Source organism: Tympanuchus pallidicinctus, unplaced genomic scaffold (assembly GCF_026119805.1).
Source record: "Tympanuchus pallidicinctus isolate F22 unplaced genomic scaffold, pur_lepc_1.0 scaffold24, whole genome shotgun sequence".
Lineage (NCBI taxonomy): Eukaryota > Metazoa > Chordata > Aves > Galliformes > Phasianidae > Tympanuchus > Tympanuchus pallidicinctus.
In genome coordinates this window covers 4,114,395-4,138,355 of record NW_026294741.1, presented here as the reverse complement: position 1 = coordinate 4,138,355, position 23,961 = coordinate 4,114,395, and the positions used below count along the sequence as shown (strand labels likewise).

The 23,961-nt window shown below is 52.2% G+C and overlaps 2 protein-coding genes across 8 annotated transcripts in view; both read right to left on the bottom strand.

The window, feature by feature from the left end:
* The window catches only part of FAM222B (family with sequence similarity 222 member B), a 29,930-nt gene extending 12,586 nt beyond the window's left edge, over window positions 1-17,344 (bottom strand). Inside the window, exon 1 of one of the 5 annotated variants that reach the window (XM_052688715.1) lies at window positions 17,329-17,344. The gene's annotated coding sequence lies outside the window, so the exon portion shown is untranslated. Of the gene's footprint in view, window positions 1-4,022; window positions 4,113-7,066; window positions 7,082-15,770; window positions 15,880-17,328 lie in introns of those variants that run through there. The other 4 variants (XM_052688716.1, XM_052688712.1, XM_052688713.1 and 1 more) reach the window with 4 other exon arrangements.
* On the bottom strand, window positions 16,110-21,171 carry ERAL1 (Era like 12S mitochondrial rRNA chaperone 1). 3 transcript variants are annotated; one of them, XM_052688717.1, is made up of 11 exons: window positions 21,043-21,171; window positions 20,737-20,865; window positions 20,538-20,665; window positions 20,369-20,446; window positions 20,024-20,070; window positions 19,603-19,664; window positions 19,038-19,150; window positions 18,521-18,910; window positions 18,171-18,320; window positions 17,809-17,889; window positions 16,110-17,518 (listed from the first exon to the last, which is right to left on the bottom strand). In XM_052688717.1, the coding sequence occupies exons 1-11, from the start codon at window positions 21,128-21,130 to the stop codon at window positions 17,396-17,398; spliced, it is 1,389 nt and encodes a 462-aa protein (XP_052544677.1). In that variant the 5' UTR covers window positions 21,131-21,171; the 3' UTR covers window positions 16,110-17,395. The 3 variants fall into 3 exon arrangements, with proteins under 3 accessions (XP_052544677.1, XP_052544678.1, XP_052544679.1); XM_052688718.1 differs by having other exon boundaries at window positions 18,171-18,317; XM_052688719.1 differs by having other exon boundaries at window positions 17,463-17,560.
* Window positions 21,172-23,961: the final 2,790 nt, after the last annotated feature.

Sequence of the window (23,961 nt, the reverse complement as noted above, 5' to 3'; positions counted from 1 at the left end):
GCTCACCATGGGCTCCTGACGTCATTTTGGATGTGGCGTTTAATCAGCCCCTGCCACGCTCCTTCCATTCTAAATGGATAGCAGTTTCTACCACTGAAGAATACTACAGAGATAAATTCAACTGCAGAACATTCAATACCACCTTGACATCTCACATTACATTTACAAGGTCAAAATCCGGGGAGGAACTGGAATCAGACCACACTGCACTCCTCCACTCCCATTTACTCGCTGCTGCTGCTCTTCCTTCTCATTTGTCAAAGCAGAATTTTAGCTCGAGAAAGCTGGAACAGAGAACTAGTGATATAAATTCCCTTTCATGACCCAAATCGGTGGCTTATTTTACTTCACTCAGAGCCTATCACCTCTTTTTAAGCCTATTTTTAGATTTAACTCCCTGTTTTGCAATGTGCAGGGAGCTGATAGACGAGGCAGCCAGGAGGAGGTCCTGCCAGGTGTGGCAGGTCTCTCCAAAGGGCAGGAAAGATGCAGAAAAGACAAGCTGGGACATCTGCAGTGCCTGGCCACAGCTTCAAAGGAGCATTTCTGGCACTGCTTGAAACACATACACTCGTGGTCAGTTATGAGACACAGGGAGATTACTTACACTATGGGAACTTAAGCAAGAAATAGGAAAATCAGCCTGCCCGTATTCAAAGCGATTTGAATAACTCTGAATTTGCCTCCTCTGAATTTTCACTACGCTGAAGCACTCTGACCTTTAATTAATTTTCCTTCGCCTTTTATATGGTAACATCCAACTCTGAGGTTTTTCAGTGCTATATTGGTGGGTAATGGGGCTGCAGAAACAGTCTGGGATGTATCTGAGTTCTGTTTCGCAGTGCTTAAATCTGCATTTAGGAGACAGAGAAAGGATGCCCAGCAGTGAGGAACTGCTCCCACCAACAGCCCTTCTCCGTTCTCATGCACAGCTTCCTTCTGCCCTCAAAGAAACCCTACTATGCACAGATCCCCTTCCCAGAGCAGAGCATACAGCTGCAGCCTCAGCACCAGCACGTGTGTGCTGCACTCTATGTGTTCAGGTGGCTGGGAGCAAGGTGAGGTCATCGTTCTGCAGCTTGCTGCCCCACCAAGGAGCTGCATGGGCTGTGTGCTCCTTGCACACTCAGCTGCAGCATCTCCTGACAGCTCCTCCTGCCCTGCACTGCTTTGTAGAGGAGCAGGAAGCTTTGCTGAGTGCCTGGGCAAAGGGGGAAGGCACACGAAATACTTCCCTCTGGATCACCTCCACAGTTATCTTCTCTCATTCCACGCTTCCCCTACAAGAGCCCAGGACTTAAGTCTTAATCATCACTTACAGAAATCCTTGTGGCTGCACGTGACAGGAGAATGACAGTTTTTCCTTGTAAAGCATCATTAGAAGTTAGAGATCATGACAGTTCCCTGAGCAGGAAAGTGGCTCCTTTCCTTTATTACAAGCTGATTATTTAAAAAAAAAATACTTTATCAGAGCCAACTTTGAACATATTTTGCCTATCCACAACACACAAACAACAAACCAGATGTGTTAGAGACTGAAAAATGTGTTTGAACTCCCGTTTTAAAAATAGATTCCCTTGAAAACGAGAAAATATTTGCAAATAAGATAAGGCAGGATGAACACGCAAAGCAAGGAGCAGAGCTCTCACGCTGAGACAAGGAGGAGTGACTCACTCAGGGCTGGATGCGATGCTGCTGGATGAACACGTGGGGTCTGTGCTGTCTGCTGGCTGTGCACGAGTCCCTCGGTGGGACACAGAGGTTCTGCTGGCTCCTGACAAAGCAGCTTGGAGATTCATCTGTGACTGCAGGCACAAGACAAGCTGCCGGGGGAACACAGAGCACAGACAGACAGATGCTGCTGTGCCCAGGAAGGCATTTGCTTCCTCGCTCCAGGCGAGGTGCCGGCTCCTGCTGGGGCGTACTGACACAGAACTCTGCCCTCACCAAGGAACTCAAAGCTTATCTCGCTGCAAGAAAGAGGTTCTTTTTTTTTGTGCTGCAGTAAAGAAGGCTGTGCTTCGCTCCGTGCTCTTCCAACAAGCACAAGTGGCCGGTGGCACTGCCAGCTGCTCAAACAACGACAGGGAGAGCAACACAAGTTATGCAAGGTGCTCACAGGCTCTGCACGGTGCAGGAACCACAGATCCCTGTCTGCAGGCCCAGCAAAACACTGCAGAGCAGTCTCACCCGGTGGTCTGAGCAGCCACAAACACATCACCCCAACAAAAACCCACACGCACGTTTCTTTTTTTCCACAGTGAGGTGCAAGCAGATGAATTGCAGACAGGACAGGGATACACAGCTGTAGCTGTTCTTCAAGCCCAGGCCACTGCTTTTCCAACCACACAGTAACCAAGCCAGTCAACCAATTCCAAGAAGTAAATTTTTCAACCTTCAATTAGCTGCATTAGCACTGTTTATAACCGTGTGATTGATAAATGCTCTCCAGAAGCTGTAATGAATGCATTTTGCTCTCGGAACACACACTGAACCCCTTGGCACTCGATGCTTAATGAAAAGCAATTTATCAACTTGCTTTGAATAGCTGAATCTGACTCCTTAACGTAGAGAGCTTTGCCTGAAGAGCTCCAACTCTGAAAAAGCAACGCGTATCCCAAACCCATACATGCTGTCAGACACAACTTGGATTCTGACAAGGATGGCAATGACCAGAACGCTCATCTTGCTGAAGAAGAGGTTTTTCAGGACAATCCTCACCCCCCCAGCAGTGGGTCTGCAGACGTGCTGCTCCAGCATGAAGGTTACAGCTGTGTTCTTAGGACACTGGACCAAGCTTGTGGCCAAACAGCATTGACACACGTGGAGAAGTGGAAGCTCAGCGACTACCAGCCTGGACATGAGTTCAGCTGCATACAAAGCAAGCAAAAATAAAGTGCTTACAGAGTGTCTGAATGCTAATTTCTCAAATGGAGACTCGCTTTGTGTATTTGACATATGCAAAAAAAAAAAAAAAAAAAGAAAAGAAAGAAAGAAAAAAAGCCAACCCAGCATTTAGAAGGAAAGGCTTGACATCACAGAACGCTATGCTGGTATTAACTGCTGGGGGGATTAGCCAGCCTTCAAAGCCTGAAATCTAAACTCACATTTCTGGAAGCACAGGCTACAAATATCCAATACAGAAATTGGTCTGCACTCCATATGGTAGCCTGAATGTAAGGATTACATATTTCCACTGCACATGTACATCTGCTTCCCATTCCTGCAGAGTCCTGCCCTCTTCCATTTGTCTTTTGATTCAGATAAAAGCCAACGCAGATCCTAACTGCTGATATGGAGAAAGGTGCAAGGCACAGTGTGCCTTTGGATGAAGGAAGAAAAGGACTCGGGTCCGGACTGCTAGAGCATGTCAGGAGATTGTCTTTGAAACTACAAAACCAGAAATGAAAGCGCTGCTTTTGTATTTTGATTTGATCAAAGCAACTGGGGGCGGGGGGAGAAGAAATCACATCCTACAGATGCAGGCTAAATTTTAACTACTTCACACATAATGTGGGACCAGCTGATCCCATACAGGCCTAAAGAAAGAGAGAAAACAAAGAGGTAAAGTCACTCTAGCTCTGAATGTGCTCTTTCCACAGATCGCTGCTTCAGGGCCTGCCAAAGAGCAACAGGAACCCGTTTCAAAGCAAGAAAGACACAGGAAGCATGTACCCAGCCAAGGGCACACATTGTGAGTCTCCTGCAAAGAGCAGAGCAGAAAGCTCCTGGCAAATCAAGGGAAACACACTCAGAATGTAACGGCTGCTCAGGGACATAACCTGGTACTGCCTGTGACTGCACCCACATCTGACAGTGAGAAGCAGCAGCGGGTGAGGAGCCTCCAGAGGAGGGCTCTGTGCTGCCTGGGGACAAGAGGGGATCCTGCCCAGAGCAGCTGCTCAGATCCACGCTCAGCACAGGGGAACGAAGTTGCAAAGCACAACTGCAGGTCCCGAGCAGCAGAGAATAAACAGATACCTGTGGCTGCCACGCTTCCTGATAGAAAGGATTACAGATACCTGCTGGGTCAGCTGTGTGCTTGGGGAAACTTCTGACTGTAGCAGGTGAACCATTTCCTCTGGGCCAGAACGATGGAGCTCTTTGCCCTTTGCTAAAAATTAAGCAGAAGTCATTTGAACAGATGACAACAGCTGCACACAGGAGATCAGAAAGCTCTCCAGATGCTGATTTTGAGTGAAATTCAGAAGCCAGCATAAACCAGATTTTAAACACAGAATAATCCTTACCATTATTTGCATGAGAAAACCAGGGAAAACGTTCCATGCCTGCACTCTGAAAACCTCCAGGAACACGTGGGGTTAAAAAGGAGATCCTGATGAAAAGAACTGGAGACTGCAAAATAGGACCAGAAACTGTTTCTAGAATCTTCAGGTGACAACTGGAAGTACGGGGAGCCCCGTCCTGAAATCTGATGGTGGTTGAGCACATTTCTCCCTTTCGTGCTGTATGTTCTGACGGAGCTCAACCCGCATCCTGGGGCACCTCGTGCGAAGGAAATCTTTGACCTTTCTCACCAAGACTGCTCGCAATTATGGACTGAAAAGCATCGAAAAATCTCAGCCCTAAATCCAAAGCTTCTTCCCATCTTGTTCTTTCCTTTACTGAATGCCTCCTGATTGTGCCAAAGCAGAATATTCAGACCTCAGTCTGAACAGCCCGGGTGTTATGCTGACGGTGTCTCTGGAGAGAGGAAGAGAAGCGAGGACGGATTTCCAATAGCTCAGATGCTCCTCCGTAAGAAAAGCTGCTACACAGCAAGAGTGATAAATAAAGAGGGAAAGTAACATGCTGGAGAACTTCTACCAAGGTCACACCAGGCTGCTGAGCACTACCCATCTGCAGGCAGGATTTAGATCCCCATTTAACTACGCGGATCCATTTGCTTGTTGGCAGCAACAGTCCTCATTAAACCAAACCGGTTCTAAGCGTGAAAGGGAAGATGAGATGAGCTAATAAATACAAAAGGAAAGCCAACAGACTTTAGTCCTTCTCAGGACAACAGCCAGGCAACAGGAAGAGCACGTGCATGGGTGCATGGGTGGCACGGCGTGTCCCAGCTGGGCAGGAGGAAGAGTGCAGCCACGCTGGGTTCTAGAAGCCATTGCTGTGCCCCTATCGAGAGTGTTCCTTGCCTGTTTCAGCAGGCTGAAAGACACGCTGGGCACCATTTCAAGCTATGACAAAGTGATCTTATCACTTCTGTGCTGTACTCGCTACACAAGGCCCTGATTCAGCAGCATGTAAAAAAAAAAAATGTATCTTCATTTGCATGAAAAGCACTCTGATCACAGAGTCTTCTGTTCAGCAGCCCCCTTGCCATCCCCAGCTCAAGATGCACGCACTGCTGGCATTTTGCTGGCGACTAGAGGGGAATATTCTGCATATGCTCTGCACGTTTTAATGCAATCTTTTCCTAAAATTTTAACAGTATTCTCAAACAACACAAAAGCTGCACACATTCAAACAAGGCAAACGCTGCCAAGTGCTTTCACTGGCACTTTTTGTAACTGGGCCACACAAAGGACATTTCATACCAACGCACAGCAAAACAAACAGCTCCAAAATGCCTTTGCTGCTCAACAAGTCCAGTCTTTTCCAGTCCGCCTTTACAGTGCCTTGACACACAGCACTAAAAGAGGATAGATTTGAAACTAAAGGAAGGTGTAGCTATGCAAAGAACAATGTTCTGACCGCAGTCAGATTAATCTCTGTCATGGGAAACCAATAAGAACCTCTATATTGTTATCTTCTGATAAAAAGGGATTGTTAAAGCTTAACTGTGTTTGGAAACTTGCTCCTTTGGACTAAAGCACGAGCTCAATGCAGAGAGGTGCAGACTTAAGCCATCGGTTCTCGCCTCATTCTGAGGGAGAAAGTCCACTATGCAGCAGCTGGAGGCTGGATCCAGCAGTCCCAAGCCCTTCCCTGTTCACAGAGGGGTCACAGAGGCCATCCCGGCCCCCTGCCCCGTATCAGGTAACAACCACCGCCTCTTATGAGCCACAGTGAGTCACGTCCCGCAGACACACCCTGAAACCACATCAGTCTCCCAGCCAACTCAGCCCAAATATAAATACCTGCCGTCCGGGCAGCAGCGCAGTCCCCATTGAGAAACGTTTCCCTTCCTGTTCACCCAGCACTGAAGCATTACAATGTGAGGCTGACCCAGTGCCCTCCCGTCCCTGCCGAGCGTTTTGGGGCTCTGCTGAGCTGCTCTGCCAGCAATTCGAGGCCCGGTGCAGCGTGTGAGATCACAGCCCCGGCCCTCACAAAGAGCAGACCTGTAAATGACATCTCGAGGATTAAACTGATTGAGATGCAATTTGCCTAGCAACCATTCATTAAGCAGAGTTCAGAAACAGGCCAGCAATCTCTTGCACCTCCTTATCGGAGCAGTAAACAGATAGCAGGCTCTGCTATGCCCTCTCTCCTCCGGCTCAGACACGGTGCAAACACATTTCTCACAAGTTTCGGCTCCTGCAGCCAACAGCAGAGCACAGCTGTGCCTCCCAGCACGAGGGCGCAGCGCTCACCCACACGCGGCAGCTCCACGATGGTGATGCAGAGCACACGGGGAAGGCAGCTGCAGTTCCCATCTCCCCAGTGTTTTCTCACACCCAGCACCAAATCCCGTCCCGATCTTCTGCAAAAACAGCCAAGTGATTCTCCATCACGCAGCGCTGCTCCGATAGCTGGAAAAAAAACTCGATGGAAATCTTATTCCCCTCCTTCATCTGCTGAAAGGAATCGATTGGCACTCCCAAAGTCCTCAATACGGCCCCCCCTGCACAGAGAAGGGAACCAAAATCACGTCCTCCTTTCCCATTAAGCGTTTCTCCTCATCAAACAAGCGAGACAATGCCAACGTCACCAGCAAAAATCAAAGCAGCTATTTCAGCTCCGAGGATTGCACTGAAAAGATTAAGCGAAATCCTGATTTTGTGTGATTGCTTCCCCATAAGAAACATCTGACAATATCCTATTCTGCTCCCAAATGAAACAACACAGTGAGCTCGGACACATTTCATTTAAGGCTATATACCTGAACGGCTTTCCTTTGGTGAACTGCTCTTCTGGGAAATCACTGTGACATACAGCACGCTACTGCAATTAAATATGCAAGAAAGAAGAATTAAACTGGCAATGAATAATTAATAGCATGTAATACTACTTCATAAGGAAAGTCTGGCTGAATATTCCCACAGATGAGAGGTACCTGAGCGCATGGCACATCACAGCTTTACTTTCACCATGGAGCCCAGGGCCCCACGATGCTGTGGCTGCTGCTCGTGCCTCCTCCTCCTGCCCAGCAGGACCCAGGGAAGCTCCAAGACAGACAAGCATTGCAATATTGCAGTTGTTGCTCTGCTCATCTGCATTTCAGTGTTACCAGGCCTAAAAAGTGCACAGCAATTATTTCACTTCCCAGTAGAGAATAAAGCAAGTATGACGCAATGATTACTTACAAGATAATATCAGGCTGAGGTTGGGAGGAAAGGAAAACAACTGAAAAAGTCTGCAAGAGCGAAAGAATGCAGTTTACTTTTCCAGAACCTCTCTTAAAGAGAAAGATAGCATCTGCTTGCCCAGCAGGCCTTCCTCCTTCATGTTTTGGAGGCCACGTCCCTCCTGCAACCCTGCCATACCACCTTCCAGACAACATGGCGATGGAAAACATGCTTTCCTCACGAAGAGAAACCCTAAGTCCCATTAATTGTTATGTACCAAAGTCCTCATCAAGTTGCTGTTCAGCCCTAAGCCTTTTCCTCCAGACATCAGCCAGGCCAGCTCCGTGCTAACCAACACAACGCACTCGTTCCATACCTTCAGCTGGAAATCCCCAGTTCCCAAAGTTTATCCACCACCATCCTGCTGCAGAGCACCTGGTTTAGGGATGCATGTCTGAAACACATCTGCTGGAGACGGTTACAGGGCACTGCTATCTGCCTGCTGGAGATGACAGCCCTCAGCCAGACATCCCCAGGGCCCGCAGGATTCAATGCTCTTCTCCAAAGCAAACACAAATTGGGAGTCTAATCTCTACAAAGGCTGGAAATAAGCTAGTTTAATATTAATTTTCTATTAAAAATTAATAGGATTAAATGAAACTCGCGAGCTGGCAGGCACCAGGAGCACTGCCCCTCTGGCTGCCCACAGGAATAGATGCAGAGGAGGGTGAGGATGGGTTGCAGCAGTGCTGTAGGACTGGAGCAGTAGGGGAAGGGCACTGGGGCCCCATCGTGTGCCACAGCCCCGTGTCACCCTGCTGCCAGCAGCTCATCCCTGCTCTACCAAAGGCCCTTTGTTAGCACTGCCTGGCACCCACCCACCCTGCAGCAGGCTTGGGGATTCAGAGACCTCCTGATTGCTGTGTGAGGTGGGAATGGCTGCTGGTGCCTTCCTGAGCTCTGCACGCACAATCTTTGGCTGGATGGCTGTAAACTCTGACCTTCCAGCATCAGTGCACGGCACAGCAGCACACTGCACGGACCCAGACACACATCCTGCACGTGCCTGGGGTCAGGTGTGAGCAGGAGGCTCTTGGAAGCATAACAAGGTGTGAAAGGGATGCCACAAGTCCCACAGAGACGTTCCCTTCCCTGATCCTTGCTCTGGGCAGCAGAGCTCCTAACAGCTCACCCTGGTGACTACAGCAGTGCATCCTCTCCCAGGATCCAGCCTTGCAGAGACTGGTGCCCACCTTCACCCACCTGCAGGCAAATCCCCTTTCTGACTGCCAGAATTAATCACCTTGCCAATAAGCATCCTGCAAACAACCAGAGTTTACATAAGAGAAGTTTAACCTTCAGTTCCTATTAATGTTAACAGAACAGAAAAAAAAATAAAGTGAAGCAGGGCGCAACAAAAAGGTCTGTATCTGCATTTCTAATTATACAACCAAACGCTGCACGTGGTGGAATTTCCAAGCACCTTGCTGGTGATAAAGCAGCAAATGGACTACAGCTTCCATTTTGAGGAGTGGCTGCAAGAGCAAACAGCACTGAGGTTGGCAGCAGTAAGGCAAGGATGTGAGAATTAAGGAAAATAAAGCGGCACGCTGAAAGGATGGTAGCAAGAATGTTCATAATTAGGAGAACGAGTCACCTTAAAAATGTTACATTTCATGATCTCTCATACTTTTAATGGCTTAGCCTACTTTTTCCAACCTAATTTGCATCATCCAAATAGGCCTCCTGCTGGGAAGCATTAAAATGGCAGCCCCCCATGGAGACAGGCTCCCTTCACCAAGCCAGTCTGAAGGGCTAATAAGTATTCCTAAAAACATTTTAAATCCATTAACGATGTTTAGTAAACATTTATTGAGAATTAGTGCCACTGCCAGAGTTGGCCTTACCACATATTGCTGGAGCATTTCATAAGGAGCTGAAGGTACCCCCAGAAACACCTGCAGCCATCACCAGCTCCCACCCCAAACCCAAGGTTCTCTTGCTGCTGCTCAGCATCGCCCTAATAACTGACACCTCAAAGCACGAAGCTTCCTCCAGGATCAACCAGGCAATGCTCCACAGCCCTTGGAGCAGCCAGCTGGAGATGGGGGACACAAGAACCACACGGAGCACCAAGGGACACCCAAGCAGGGGGCACCCAGCACTCTTACAAGAGGAAGGAAGGATGGGGCTGCTGTGCACTGTGTGTGGGGGGGATCTGCACCCAGGGCTGCACCTGGCTGATGCCTGTCTCCACACGTTTGGGTGGCTGAAGGACCAACCTGCTCCACCCTTGGCAATTAATTCAATCCCCTGAATAAAACAGGCCAGTACAATAGCAGTGGAAACCTCCCTATTACTGCTGTACTGAAGATGGGGGTGCTGGTACAAAAGCACGGTGCTCTGCACAAATATCTGAGCTGTGCATTATCCTCTGGGCACCATCTGCACACGACCAGGTAGGGTTTTATCTAAGCCCTGGAAGCTCGAATAAATCATTTCCTCCCTATCTGTGATCCTGACAGAGACAGACGCTGCAATCTGCGAGCTGACGAGTGCAGGCTTGTCTGGTTAGCAGAAATAAAATTATATCTGCATCAATATCTGATATATTTTTAATAAAAAAATAGAGCAAACCAGACCCTTAATATTGAAATAATCTCAGCCTGCGCCTCCGTAACCCACAGGAGGTATCTACAGTGTTACACTGCCACGGCAAAGCTGGGATTGCCACTGGCATTTCACCAGCAAGAGATGCATTCTAACGGTCACACATCAGGAAAAGCAGAAGCCCACAGCAGCCCAGGGCCGGGGATCCTACAGCACACCATCAGCAGAAGCACCCATCCCACGGGGCAACGCAGCCACAGCTGGGACAACACACTGCCAGGGAATGCCCCTCTGCCTCTGGGAGTCACCAAAAGGCAGGACAGAAACGGCCCTCCTTCCCCCTGCCTGCTGGGTTTTATGCACTTTTGTTGGAAACGTTACATCAGGATAAAACCCAGCTTAATTGGCTCTTAAATAACTGAACAGCCACTTTAATTTTATTTCAGCAGCAATCGGTCATAAATCACGCCGCCCAAGCTCCAGCACGGGATGACAAGTAAATAGAGCAGAACATACCGAAGCAGAATCTGAACGCCGTGCACTGAAAGGTGATTTTTCTTAAACCTGTGCATCACCATTGAATGGACATCACAGAGGCAGCAAGGCATCAATACCTGGAGCTCAGCCCTGCACGCTCCTTCGGCACCACCCGATGAGCAGAGCCCAATAAGCAGGGATCTCTGTGAGGTGGAACTGCTGGGATTTAAGCACAGGTGCAATTTCCCCCGTGCACACTAGGTGGAAGTATGTAAAACCTTAATTTGTTCCCTTCTCGACTTGAGTGGAAGTGGTTGAAGTGTAGAACAGCACCTGTCACTGCTGGAGGAGTTTTTATTGCCCTTCATCTGCAACTTCTTTAATTGATGATCTGTAAGCAAGAAGATGCCCGGAACTATTAAGCTGAGCTGTGCTGGAAATGAGTGGCAAACATGAAAAACCAGACATCAGAAATATTAACTGTATCATCATTCAGACTGATTTTAAAAACGCATTCCATTCCCAGAGCATTTAAACACTCAGTGCTAATGGCAGCCATCAAAGAAATGGAATTTGCATTTCAGAAACATTCAGGGTTATTTTCACGACTACCATCTCTAAAAATAACACCTCGTTAAACAGAAACAAGGGACAGGAAGGTGCAAAAGGCTTCAGAAACAAATTTCTAGCAAATACTGGGGGAAGCAGGAGGAGAAACAGCAGCATGGGGTCTTGCAAAGGGACGTAAGAGCACCCAACCTGCCCGATTACATTACACAGAAGGCTCCTGGAATGTATGGTGGAAGTGCCTCGTTCCAAAAGAATCCATTTCTAAATTTAAATACCGACAGAAAATCCGGGATCGGGCCACACACAACCAGGAAAACGCCTTGGGAAGAGCTGCATCCTCTTCCTGCTCTGCCCTGCTCATGCATTGATTTTCCTCCACATTCATTCACAAATGCTCAGCACAGTAGCGAACCATTTAAAGTCAAAGGATGCAGGAATTACTGGCTCCAGGCAGAAGCCGAGGGCTTTCCTGCATCAGAATGGAGGTGGGGGCCAGGGGCCAGCCAGCAAACACCCCCATTTCCATCCCCTCAATGAGGCTGAAATGCTCGCCCTTATCCCCATAATAAGGGCTCTTTGCTCACACAAGCACCAGGCTTTGTCCTCGCAGTCCTGGTTTAAACTCAAGACAGGGGAGCAGAGGCCGATGGCAGCCCGCTCTGCTCTCTGGCAGTGTTTGTGCAGGGGATGCAGGGCAAGGCCCCACCTGTGCACCACGGCTGCTTCCAGCTCAGGGGGCCGAAAACTGCAAACAACAGCGATGGAATAAAAGGCTGAATGAAGACAAATGACTTCCCCGGATCGTGAAATGAGAAACTGGGCACCAAGGACCCCCATCCCCACCCTGCCTGCTGGGAGAGGTGAGCCCAGCACAGAAAAGGGCAGGCTGGTGGCTCTGCCACACTGCAAGCTGAGCAAAAGACCAGCAAAAAGGGGAGGACAGGATGCACCAAGGAGACAGGGGCAGGAAATGCAACTAGCCCACAGCACTCAGCACCCACTTATGCAATGCTCTGAAACACACCGTTTTCCTCTCGCCCTGCCCTGTGGCTGCAATTCTTTCCTTTCTATCTACCGGCTGAGATGAAGTCACCGCGAAGGCAGAGTGGCTCTCATCTCAGTGCTGTGCATTAAGGACAGGGAGGTGGCCAAAGGGTGAGGGGCAGCACTGCAGAACACTGCCTGCAGGATGCTCAGCACGGCATCACATCACCCATCTCTGCTTGCTCTCACACATTTCCCAAATCAGACACGATCAGAACCTGACTGGAAGCAACACGCAGCTCAGTTGCTCCATGCATTCCCCACTCTTCACCCCAACACGCACCTGTTGTACTCAGTGCCAGCCCAGGCTTCATCCCACCCAAACACATCCATGGGATATTATGATTCCTGGGACCAAACATCACTGTTTTCTTCACCACCCCTGGGAATCGGAACTGATCTCCCAAGGCAGCGTAAACAAGTCCAGCGCTGGGAATAAACAAACTGAACATCGTTACTGAGCACAACAGGAGGACAATTAGCACAGAGTACAGAACGAGAGGGGGGTGTGAAGAGACAGAATGCACTGAATAGGGGTCTGTGGGGTCTATAAAGCTGGATCAACCACAGACTGAAAAGGGTCTGTAGGCCTGGATCAACCACAGCACTGCTTTTCTTTTAATGCAGCTTCTCAGTGAGCTCCCACACGCTCCTAAGGCAATTATTTAACAGTTCCAGCCGTCTGTTCAATAAATCAAGCGAGTCAGGCTTTGGCTTTGCTCTCAGTGGTGTATTTAGTAATTCCATAAATCCCCGAATCCTGGAAATTACTGAGCTTTAGAGAAACACAAAATGGACATTACTTCATCACCCATCTCCATAAATCAGTGTGGGTCGGGGGCTGCAGATGAGGGTGCTGGTGGTGAGGGACACAACGTGCTCCCATCAGGCACCAACGCTGCTCCGTGGCTGTGGGGTGGGAGAAGCTGCCAGCAGCACCCATCTCCTGCCCTGTGCCCATCTGGGAGCGGCTTGGGGTCAAAAATGGGGAAGAAGACATGAAAATGGAGAATGGACGAGGCAGAGCGCGAAACGTGGTGCTTAGGGCAAAAGGAGAAGCTCCCATCCCACGTCCAGGTGCACTGGTGTGTGATTTTACAGCTGTCTGCATTTCTGGACAACACAGCTTCTTCAGTTCTTGGGAGCAGTTCTGCTACCAGTCCCCAGGAGCAAAAGTAGATAAAATAGCCATCTATACGAGGACAACTTGAAACAAACACAAATAAGACTTAAATCAAGGCAAACACCCGAACTCCAGAAAACAAGGGATCAAAACCACCGTGCGATTAAGCAGCAGTGCTAAGGGCACTCAGTTATTCACTCCAAGAACCCAGAGGATGAGAGGGGGTACGCTGGCTAAGGTCACCCTGTAATGCCAGCACCAATGCAGAACTGAGCCTCGGAGGGGTTCCAGCACCTGCCTTTTCTTTCATCTCAGCACAAAATGAGATCCACTTCTTTACACTTCAAAAGCCGCGACGCGCGACAAATAAGATACAGGCTAAGTGAGAAGGCACAGAAAACACGCAGCATCTTCCAGCAATCATCTCCCCCGTGTCATCCGTTATGTCAGATCTATCTATTTTTACTTAATTCTCGTTCCATTGCTATGCATCCTTGCTCTCCAGGCCATCAGGCTGGTTAGACTTGAACTCGACGCGGCTTCTTAAAATAGTTGAGAAATATCGCAAGTCTTCCCCGCAGCTTCATGCATTTACTTAAATGAATTCACTACTCCTCATGTTTCTAAACCTCTTTTCAGCATCAGCCCTTTCTGCTTTCATCAATTCAAGGAGCCTCCCGCGAGGATCAGTCCTCTGTGGCAGCACAATGCTGTCAGCCGGACTCACAGGAACGCTTTTCAGTCGTATTTTTAGAAGAGAAAGGAACGAGAGCCCACCGAATTTAATCCCTGATGGATTTTCCCACTACAGCCCGCTCCCCGCGTATCTGTGATGAGAAACTGCAAGCGCTCTTCAAGTTTGGGTGGAAAAAACCTGCTCAGAAACACGTACGGTGAAAGGGAAAAGCAGCTTCTGGGTTCCTATCTATCTCCCTGCTGCCCACGTAGGAGCAGCCGCAGGATTATCTCAGCCCGCTAGCCAACCAAAGCTCCTGGGGCACACGCTGTGCAGCCCAACACCCGGTGGGACCGATTCCATCACAGAGTCACTGCGTTGCTCCAGCACTGACATCACTCGGGAACCTGAGCTCCTGTACTGAGAGGTGCTACCAAGGAAACAGAGAGCTGTGGTTTTGCCATCAAGAGATTAACTATTACGGTAAGAAGTTTTCCAACGCGTGTTTTCTTATGACTTCAGCCGCGAGAAAAGGTGAAGAAATAATTAAGAACACCATAAAAAGCGAGTGCAACGCTCTGAACCAGCCCGTGCCGGATCCAGGCTGCATCTGCAGTTTATCCCCAACTTGTTCCCAGCAATTACAGGCAATGTCAGCGGGGTGACACGCACCCAGCAGCCCACACAGGTGCGCCGTGCGTGCTGCATCACCGACAGCCTCCAGCACTTCTCCGTGCCACAAGGCCGTTCTGACTTTATCTCCCCCCCTCGGCCCCCCCGTGCTTTGGCATGAGCACGTTTCCCGTGAAGGTGCTTTAAAATAAAAAGAAAAAAAAAAAAAGAAGAAAAAAAAAAAAAGAAATAGAATCCTCTGGCAGGAAGCAGAGCGGCCAGCAGCGCCCTAACAATGGCTGCTGCAAAACCCCGCTGCTGGCTGGCGGGCAGCGGCTGCACAAAGGGCTCAAGGAGCCCCTCCAGCACAGCAGGGCGGCCCCATGGGGTGCAGGGGTTGGCGGGGGGCATCGTGTGGGATTCTCTCCATGCTGTGTGGGGCCAGCAGACAGAGGCACCTGGGCCTTCCCACCCTCACAGCCCCTCAGTACCCCCTGTGCTCCCTCAGCACCCCCTCCAGAGCCTCTCAGCATCCCCTGCGTGCCTTCAGGAGCCCCTTAAGAGCCCCTCAGCACTCCCAGTGCCCCCTCAGGAACCCCTCGGCACCCCATTCAGAGCCCCCGGCACCCCTTTTATCCCTTCAGGAGCCTCTCAAGAACCCCTCAGCACCTTCTGTATTCTCTCAGCACCCCCCCCACCACCCCTAAAATCCCCTGGATCCCCTCAAAAGCCCCTCAGCACCCCCTGTACGCCATTCAGAACCCCTCAGCACCCCCTGTATCCCTTCAGGAGCCCCTCAGCACCTTCTGTAACCCCTCAGGAAGCCCTTAACCCCCCACTGCCTCCCCAGCACCCCTAAAATCCCCCTCAGAAGCCCCCCAGCACCTCCGTTCCCTCCTCAGCAGGCCCTACGAAGGCCCTCAGCTCGAACCAGGCCGCGGCCTCCAGGCCTCACCCTCACGGCCGGGCCTCACCCCGTCACCCAACCGCCTCAGAACCCGCGCGCGCTCTGTCACGACCCCCCTTCTATCGCGACAGCGCCTCAGGGGCGGCGCCGGGCGGTGGGGAGATGAAGGGGGGGTGGGGGGGTGCAGGGGGGCCCCGGGAAGGACAATGAGGGAAAGGATGACGAGACGGCGAGGATTTAACCCGGGTTAGGCTCCCGCCCCCGTCTCCCCGCACTCACTCTCGGTGCCCCTGCCCGGGCCTCATGGCGCCGCCGCCGCTGTGCCCGTGCCGGCCCCGCCGCTCCCCGCCCGCCCGCTCGCTCTACGCCGTGGTGGCTGCGCCAGCCGCTGCCGCGCATGCGCGTTGCCCGCCAACGGCCCGGCCCCGCCCCGCCCCCCGCGCACGCGGAGAAAGCGCCGCTGTTACGGCGCCCCCCTGCGGGCGCGAAGGGAAAAACCTCCGGGGGAGGCTTAAAGGAGGGGGGGGGGGGGCGGCATCCCATCCCATCCCATCCCATCCCATCCCATCCCATCCCTACGCAGCCAACAGCGCTGAAACGAATGGAAGCTCCTCATAACTGCCTCGCTTTATCTGCGCGATGGTTTTAATAGCACGGTGCTGGGTTTATTGCAACGGACAGAAAAACAATACGTGGGTGAGATGGATTCACGGAATGGTGGTAAAGGGGTGGAGGAAAGCCAATGCTTGGTTCCTCGGAGGATTTTTCGGGTGGATTTTGGGTGACCTGATGTTCCTGGTGTGGTATTGGTGGCTCAGTGCAGGTTGGTAAAGCAGCCCCTTGCAGAGGGATGCTGAACCCTTGCTCAACAGGTTTAGGTTCCAGGCAGAAGCCCCCAGCAGCCCCCTCCCTCCAGCCCAGGGGCACACAGAGCTCCTTCCCAGAAACCCCTGTAAATGCAATGCGGTGCTGCAGTACAGCCTCCTGAGACCGATCTCAAACCCCACCTGAGCTGTTCTTCTAATCACGAGCTTTCCTTCAGCTCTGCCACTCTCTAGCTTTCCATCCTGGTGCAAAGAGTAACGGCTTTGTAGTAACGTTCCTGCAATAAACTATTCGAGTCCCTAAGAAAAGGGCTGCCATCTGTCTGTGTATGAAAAGCAAGCACCTACGCAAGGCTGCTCCGAGGAGTCTTCAGACCCAACCCCTCAGCTTTCATTCACCAGCTGAACTGCCAAATAGATGCAAAGGCAGGACCCCACCCGACACCAAAAACAAGATATGTACAGCACAGACCCTCCCTTGGCAATACTGGCTCCTCAGGCTGTTGTGCTCACACCCATGAACTTTTAACAGAGTACAGGGCAAGGAACACCACAAAAATGAGACCACTGTGTGGGCTGGGGGAGCCTCTGCCTCCTGCCTCACCACTGCTGGAATCACTCAGCCTTCAGAAGAGATGATAGATGGGTGCTGATAATCCTTCACTGCAACCCTTTGCTAAAAGGCAGGAGATGTTCCCTCACACCTCAAAGAATCACAATATCCACCCTTCCCTCGTTCAGTCAGATTCTTGACTCAAGTCATTCTGGATTTCCAAGCACGAACACTTTCCAGCAAGGATGCAAGGCACAGCCTTGAAGAAGATGACAACTCTGCAAATGTGCTGCAACTGCACTGGGGGTGCCGTGATGTGCATCCCCAGGTTCCACACCGTAGATCTGAAGATTTTATTACCATCTGGGCCATTCCCCTAAAGAATAATATATTCTACTTCAGCCCGCTATCTTCATTCCATCACCCTCTGTTCCTGAATTAAACGAAGGTGTTAAGATACCTGCAGCAGAAAACGGGACGAGTTTCTCCACATGAGCTCAGTGGCAGTCAAAACCTACACGAAGAGTTCAACTCTTCACCTCCACCTTGAGCTTCAGGTGAATATCACAGAGGAAGACGTTCATCAGGTCCTGCCCGGCCTCCTGGGCGATCCTGCTGATAACTGCACCTCTTCTTCCAATCAACATCAGCTGTATCAAAACCCAGACAGAACATCATCACGCTCAGCCTTTCTGTGGAGAGGAGTCATCCAAGAAAACAACAGTGCAGACATAGAAGGACACAGAACACAGCAGTCACAGGTGTCCTACAACCAAGCCGTGGGAAACTACTAGTGAGGTACAAGCTGTTACCGACCAGAAACCAAGCTCTTCTCAACACAGAGCCCAGAGCCAGGGCAGAGCATGTCTAATGCAGCAAGGACACACACATGCTGGATACAGGGAATCTCCTTTCATGCTCCCCAGCTCTCTCCTCTTACCTTATGAGACTTTCTTGGGACCAAAAGGTTCTGCACGATGACGAGCTCTCCGCTTGGCCCTTCCTCCCACAGCTCTGTCACCTGCAACAGAAGCACAGACTCAGCAGTTTGGCACAGCACCAAACAACTACAACTGCCACTCTTTCAGACACAACAGCTCAGCACCTTGGCACAGCTGCATACCTGTAGATCCACTAAGAACACAAAAAGGGCCTGGCAGCTGACATGCAAGTCCCAAGCCAGGCCACGCGGCTTGTGAAGTCTCATGGGTCTCACAAACCCAGAGAGGGATTCTCATCACAAAGCCTGTTATTCCCAACACAGATAACTGGAAGGCAAGTCTGCTAGCACATGCCTCCTACCTGAGTCACACCATAGGGGACTTCCAGTGGCAGGTACTCCAGTATCTTCTCCCTGATGATATTATCACAGATCTCATGAGGTGACTGGCTGGTCAAGACCCTGCTGTGGAACTCCCACGGACCTGGCTTGGCTTGCATCAGGAGGTACTGCTGTCAGCACAAAACACATCACACCCCTCAGACAACACACTGCACACACTGACAGAGAACAGTTCCTCCTATGTGGGCCCATCCCAAGGGCAGCAGCTCTGCTGTTCCTCAAAGGAGGAGCAGCTCGGTGCGAAGCCCTGGGGTACCAGGCTGAGTGCACAACAATTTCAAAGCACAACACAGGTTCAGACCATATTTACCTTCAGCGTATCCACTTCCTCTCCATTGAGAGCTGCCAGCATGAAGATATCCTGGAAATGTGGCCAGCCTTTCCTGTTTTTCAGATCTCCATATCTGTAGGCCTTTTGCCCTTCTGCTTCTGTAACAAGACTGGACTCAGAAGCCTTCACAGCGCTGCTGTTATCCAAACTGGAGCCTTTCTGGGCTTTATCTGTTTCCAGCTGACAGAGGGACTTCTGAGCTCTGTTCTCAGGTGGGGGAGTCTGAGTCACTTTAAGAACAGTTTTTGAAGGAGAACTGGAATTACGTTCAAATTCAGACCCCACTTTCAGCTTCTTTCCATTCACCACTCCCTCTGTGAGCTCATTTACGAGTTCCAACAGGATGAACTTCTTCTTTAGCAGATCCACCTAATGTAAGAGAGGGGCAGCTGTCAGGAATTTATCCTGAACAAGACCAGCAACTGGGCCCTGGCTCTGGAGGAGCTGGAAGAATCACCCCAAAGTCAGCAGTGGGAAAACCAACTTCCTCGCTTACCTTGTTCAGAACCAGGACACTGGGAATCTGAGGAAACTGAGAAAGACATTTCAGCACCTCCAGGCTCAGAGAGTTTCGTGTCCAGTGGTCTGAGACGTCCACCAAAACCAGAACTGCCAGGAGAGAGCGAGGGGAAAATAATGAACCTACATTTCCCAAAGGTTCTTTCTAAGCTTCTCCGTAGCCTGTGTTTGAATCACTTCCCTCCTGCTCTTCCTCCTCTCACTTCTGCAGGGCAGTGTGCACGTGCAATCCAAAAATGGTGTTTCAAACGATAAAACAACAAACCCAGTTTACACTTGCTGTCCTACAAATATCACACATGCTAAAATGCAACATCCAAGGCCAAATGTTCACCAAGCTGCCTCCCTTTGCCATCAGGCAATTCTAAACCCCTCCCCCAGTCAAGAAGTTCAGTTCTTTCTATGCCCTTCTACCCCTGCTTCTTATTCACACTCCCAGGTCTGCCTTTAGTGCCCAGTAGCATATAGAGGTACTACAGCTGTAGGGTTATAAGTTTCTGTGGCTGATAAAGGGTTTGATGCAAAGGAAGTTGAGTGCCCACCTAGATCTGCATGTTTCATGCTGTCCCACGGGTCTGTCAGCATGGCTGCCTCTAGTTTATGCCTGAAAGGCAAACACAGGTGAGCATGCTAGGCTTGTGCTGGACCACAACAACCTTCCTTCCCCCTGCAGGTGCAGGAACAGCACTTTCCATCATCTCAACTCACACAGAGCTGCCTTACAGGTTTATACCATCCTTCACTGCACACACACACGCACACAGTCAAACACAACCGGGCTCAAGGGATTCCCCAGGCTCTGGGTGTCACTGAAATATAAACAATTAGGAAGTCAAGAGATCGAAATTAGGCCAAAAATTTACATTCCTGCCACTTCTACAAATCTGCACAGTGGAAATCACTTTGTGTTCTCTCAAACCTCTAGTGATAGAACCCCATCTCTCCCTACAGCAGCAGTGATACCTTTTGGCTTTTGTGGGACAAGTGAGACCAGGCGTGTCCAGAATGATCTAGAAAGAGGAAAAACACATTTCCTAAGTCCACGTGCAGTTCTAGCTCTGCCACTAACTTATATCAGCGTGATTAAACACCACCATAAGATAGAAATGAAAAAAAACATAGAATGGTTGGGTTGGAAGGGACCTCAGAGAGGATCCGATTCCAACCCCTGCCTTGGCTTGGCTGTCACCCAGCAGTTCAGGCTGCCCAGGGCACCACGCAGCCCGGCCTCGGGCTCCTCCAGGGATGGGGATCCTGCGCTTTGCTGCTCCCGGGACACAACACCATTTCTGCAGCCTGGAAACTCACCAGCTGCGTGTCCTCATGCGTGATGACACCGCGTGCTTTGCATCGGGTTGTGTGCACTTTCTTCGAGACTGGGAAAACCTTTAAGAAATTAAAAGGATCTCACAGCCACTACAGTTAAAAAATAAAGGTGATCAAACAGCCCTAACTCGGTGATTTGTGGCCGTTTTACCTTTCTGCCCAAGAGCTGATTGGAAAGCGTGGACTTGCCGGCGTTGGGTGCTCCGATGATGGCGATTCTCAGCACTTTGGGCTCCGGGGGCTGGTCAGGGCGGCCCCGCACCATGCGGGCCTGCTTCTCTGAGGGGGGAGAAGGCGCTCACACGGTGCTCTTACCCCGCGGCGGGGCCGGGGGCGCAGGCTGCGCTCACCTCTGCTGGTAGCCACGGGCGGCGGGTGCCGGCCCAGGGCCGGGGTTGGCCTTTCGCCGGGGAGGCCCAGGATGTGGCCCAGCGCCGAACCGCTCCCGCTGCAGCGGGCGCAGCTCTCCAGGAGGATCGCTGAAACGGTGTAAAACCTGCGAAACCGCCCCGAAACCGAGACGGCCCCGTCCTCCCACCTCGCAGCTACCGCACGGCCCTTCCCCTACCCTCTGGGTTCGGCCCGGCCCACCCTCACGTCCCCCAGACCCCGGCCTCCCCGGAGCGAGGTTCCCGGCCCTGCTCCAGCCGCCCCACCTGCACGCCGTGACGGCGGACCGGCCGAACCGGCCCTGAGGGCCCAGAGTAGGCCCCGCGCCACCGCCGCAGTCATGGGCGCCGCCATGTTGTCCCGCCGCGGGGCAGGCCGGGAGCGCGAGCGGCGGCCGCTCCTACTGGAGGAGAAGGCGGGGGGAGGCATAGAGAGGAGGGAGACGGGGTTAGGGCGCCGCCCTACGCAGTGATGGATGTAGCGCCCCCTGCTGGCCGCGCCGCGTTGTGCCCATCAGTGCAGGCGGCGGCGCAGCGTAGTGCTCCCAGTGTGCCCAGTGCTCCCAGTGTGCCCAGTGCTCCCAGTGTGCCCGCTGTGCCCAGTACACCTCAGTGCTCTCATTGCCCCCAGTGCTCCCAGCCTGTCCAGTGCTTCTGGTTCTTCCAGCTTTCCCAGTGCCCACAGTGTGCATAGTCCCACCAGTGCCCCCAGGGCACACACAGCTCCCAGTGCTCCCAGTGTCTCCCGCAGCCCACCCCCGTGCTCCCTCTGTGCTCCATGTCCTCTGCAATTCATCCCGCTGTTCCCCACAATGCTCCCCAGCCCATCCCAGTGCCTCCCACACCCCTCAGTGCTCCCCACTGACCCCTATGCAATCCCCCCCAGTGCCCCTTTAGTGCCCCACACCCCTCACAGCACCACTAACTGTCCAAGTCCGTACCTCCCCCACACCCCAACGTTGATCCCCCCACACACAAGGGAAGGAGCCACCGTCTCTGTGCCATCTCTGATTTTATTGAACCCACACCACCACCCCACACTGACCCACACCAGCCCGCATCAATCCATGCCACGCTGCGTGCCTGGCTGTCAGCAGAACCATTACCATTACTAAACTCAGTAATGGTAACGGTTTCCCTGCCAGCCATGTGTCCTTGGCTGCATTCATTCCTCAGGGCGCCCCATAACCCCCCTGTGCCCCACAGTGCAGTCCCACGGAGCAGCTCTCAGGGCCGGGTGCAGCCCAGGGGAGTACATCATCTATACTGTAGTGTCTTATAGTGAACTTACAGTATATGATGATATCCAGCCCAGGGCGGCAGGCAGCGTGATGAGAAGCACCTAAACAAAAGGAGAGCATCGTTAGTGTCACCTCGTCCCCAAAGTGCCACCACCACCCCACTGCGTCCCCATAGGCAGCACCCACCTCTCGGGGTGACCCCGCTGCTTTGTGGGGTGCTGCTGCTGCACCCACTTTATAAATCCTGCACAGCCTCATCTGCATATCTCAAATCTGCACAGCACAGCTGGTGTGGCCCTGTAACCCCTTCGTGTCTGGGAGGGTGGGGGGTGAAAGGGAGGACACCAGCCTCCAGCTCTGTGCCATCCCACAAAGCTCTGCCTGTGGGGGACACGAGGACAGGGGGGTGCCGGGGGCCGGGGGCCACCCCCTTGCTGGATCACCCCCAGTCCTTCATCCCAGACTGGGAGCTGCTCATGGCAAACTGGTGCCCAATGTGTCCCTGTGTCACATATGCAACCCCAAAGGACGGATCCATGCGTCCCCAAGAGGGTTGTGTCACCTCATTGTGTGTGACTGTGGCCATTCATGGCCTCTGGCCGTGTGTGTCCCCAAACAGCCGCAGTGCCTGGCTGCGTGTGTCTGTGTGTGGCTCTGCCCATACGTGTCCCCAGCCCTGTGTGTCCCCCCGAGGGTCACATCCTGCAGCCAGCGCCATGCCATTGTGCTATTTGTGCTGGCAGGGCAGGGACATGGTGGCATTCCTGGAAGCCACCTGCAGGGATATGATAAGTCCCCACCAGGGCTGTGTGCTTGGAGACCCAGATAAGCAGCACTGGGTGGCTGCTGCAGACCCTGCAATGGGGTGCAATGGGGTCCCAGCCCTGCTGTCCCCTCTGTGTGACAGAGGCAGCATGACCAGACCTGGCAGGAGGTGGCACAGCTGCCAGCAGCAGTGTGTCCCCAGCAACATGAGGACACCAGGACTTGGGGACGACAGGGGGCTGTTCCCTGCTCCCTTTGGACCTTGTTGTGATGTGAGTGTCCCCAGACAGCAGCACAAGCAGCCAGCACCCAGAGCAGGGACTCTGTCAGAGTGTCTCCCAGTGTCCCCATCCCTGCTGCTCACTCAGCTGTGCTCCACATCTGTGCACTGCCAAGTGTGCGGCTACCAGGACAGCACTGCAGAGCAGCTATGGGGGCTTTGGTATTGCAGCCCCTCTCCGCCAATGCTGCAGGGCTGTGTGTAGCTGTAGATAAGGAGCCACCAACCCATCCCCACCCACCTATCTGCAGAGCCACCCTGCGTGGGGCATGCAGGATGGGGGGCCCTTCTGTCCTGCCCAGCACTTGGTGGGACACAGAGGGGCTTGGGGGCACGAGGTGTCTACAGAGCCCCCCGGTTGCTGGATATCCTCACTCACATGGAGAGCACACGTACCAACAGAGCCACCAGCACAGGGCTGGGGACAGAGGTGCTCCAGGACGTGGAGTCACAGCATTGCCTGTGCTGGAAAAGACTTTGGGCTGTCCTGTCTGACCCCTTCCATGGGCACTGCCAGGATGTGTCCAACCTGGCCTTGTGCACCTGCACGGATGGAGCACGGGCACCTCTGGGCTCCCTGCACCAGATCCTCAGCCCTCTCACTGGGAAGTGCCATCCTCACAGCCCACCATCCCTTCTCCTGCTGCTGAAGACCCTGCTGAAAGCCCTTCTCCATCTCTCACACCCATGGGTGCAGAGCTGGTGAGGACAGCACAGTGCCACCAACCCGGGGACAGAAGTAGCCTTCAGTCCCTGCCAGCATCACTGCCCCCACAGCAATGGGGTCCCTGGGTGACATACGGAGCTGCTGTCACCCAGCAAAGTGGAACAGGGTTGAACCCCACATAGTGTGGGGCTGGAAGCAAGCCCTGAGGACAGGGCGATGGGACCATGGAGACA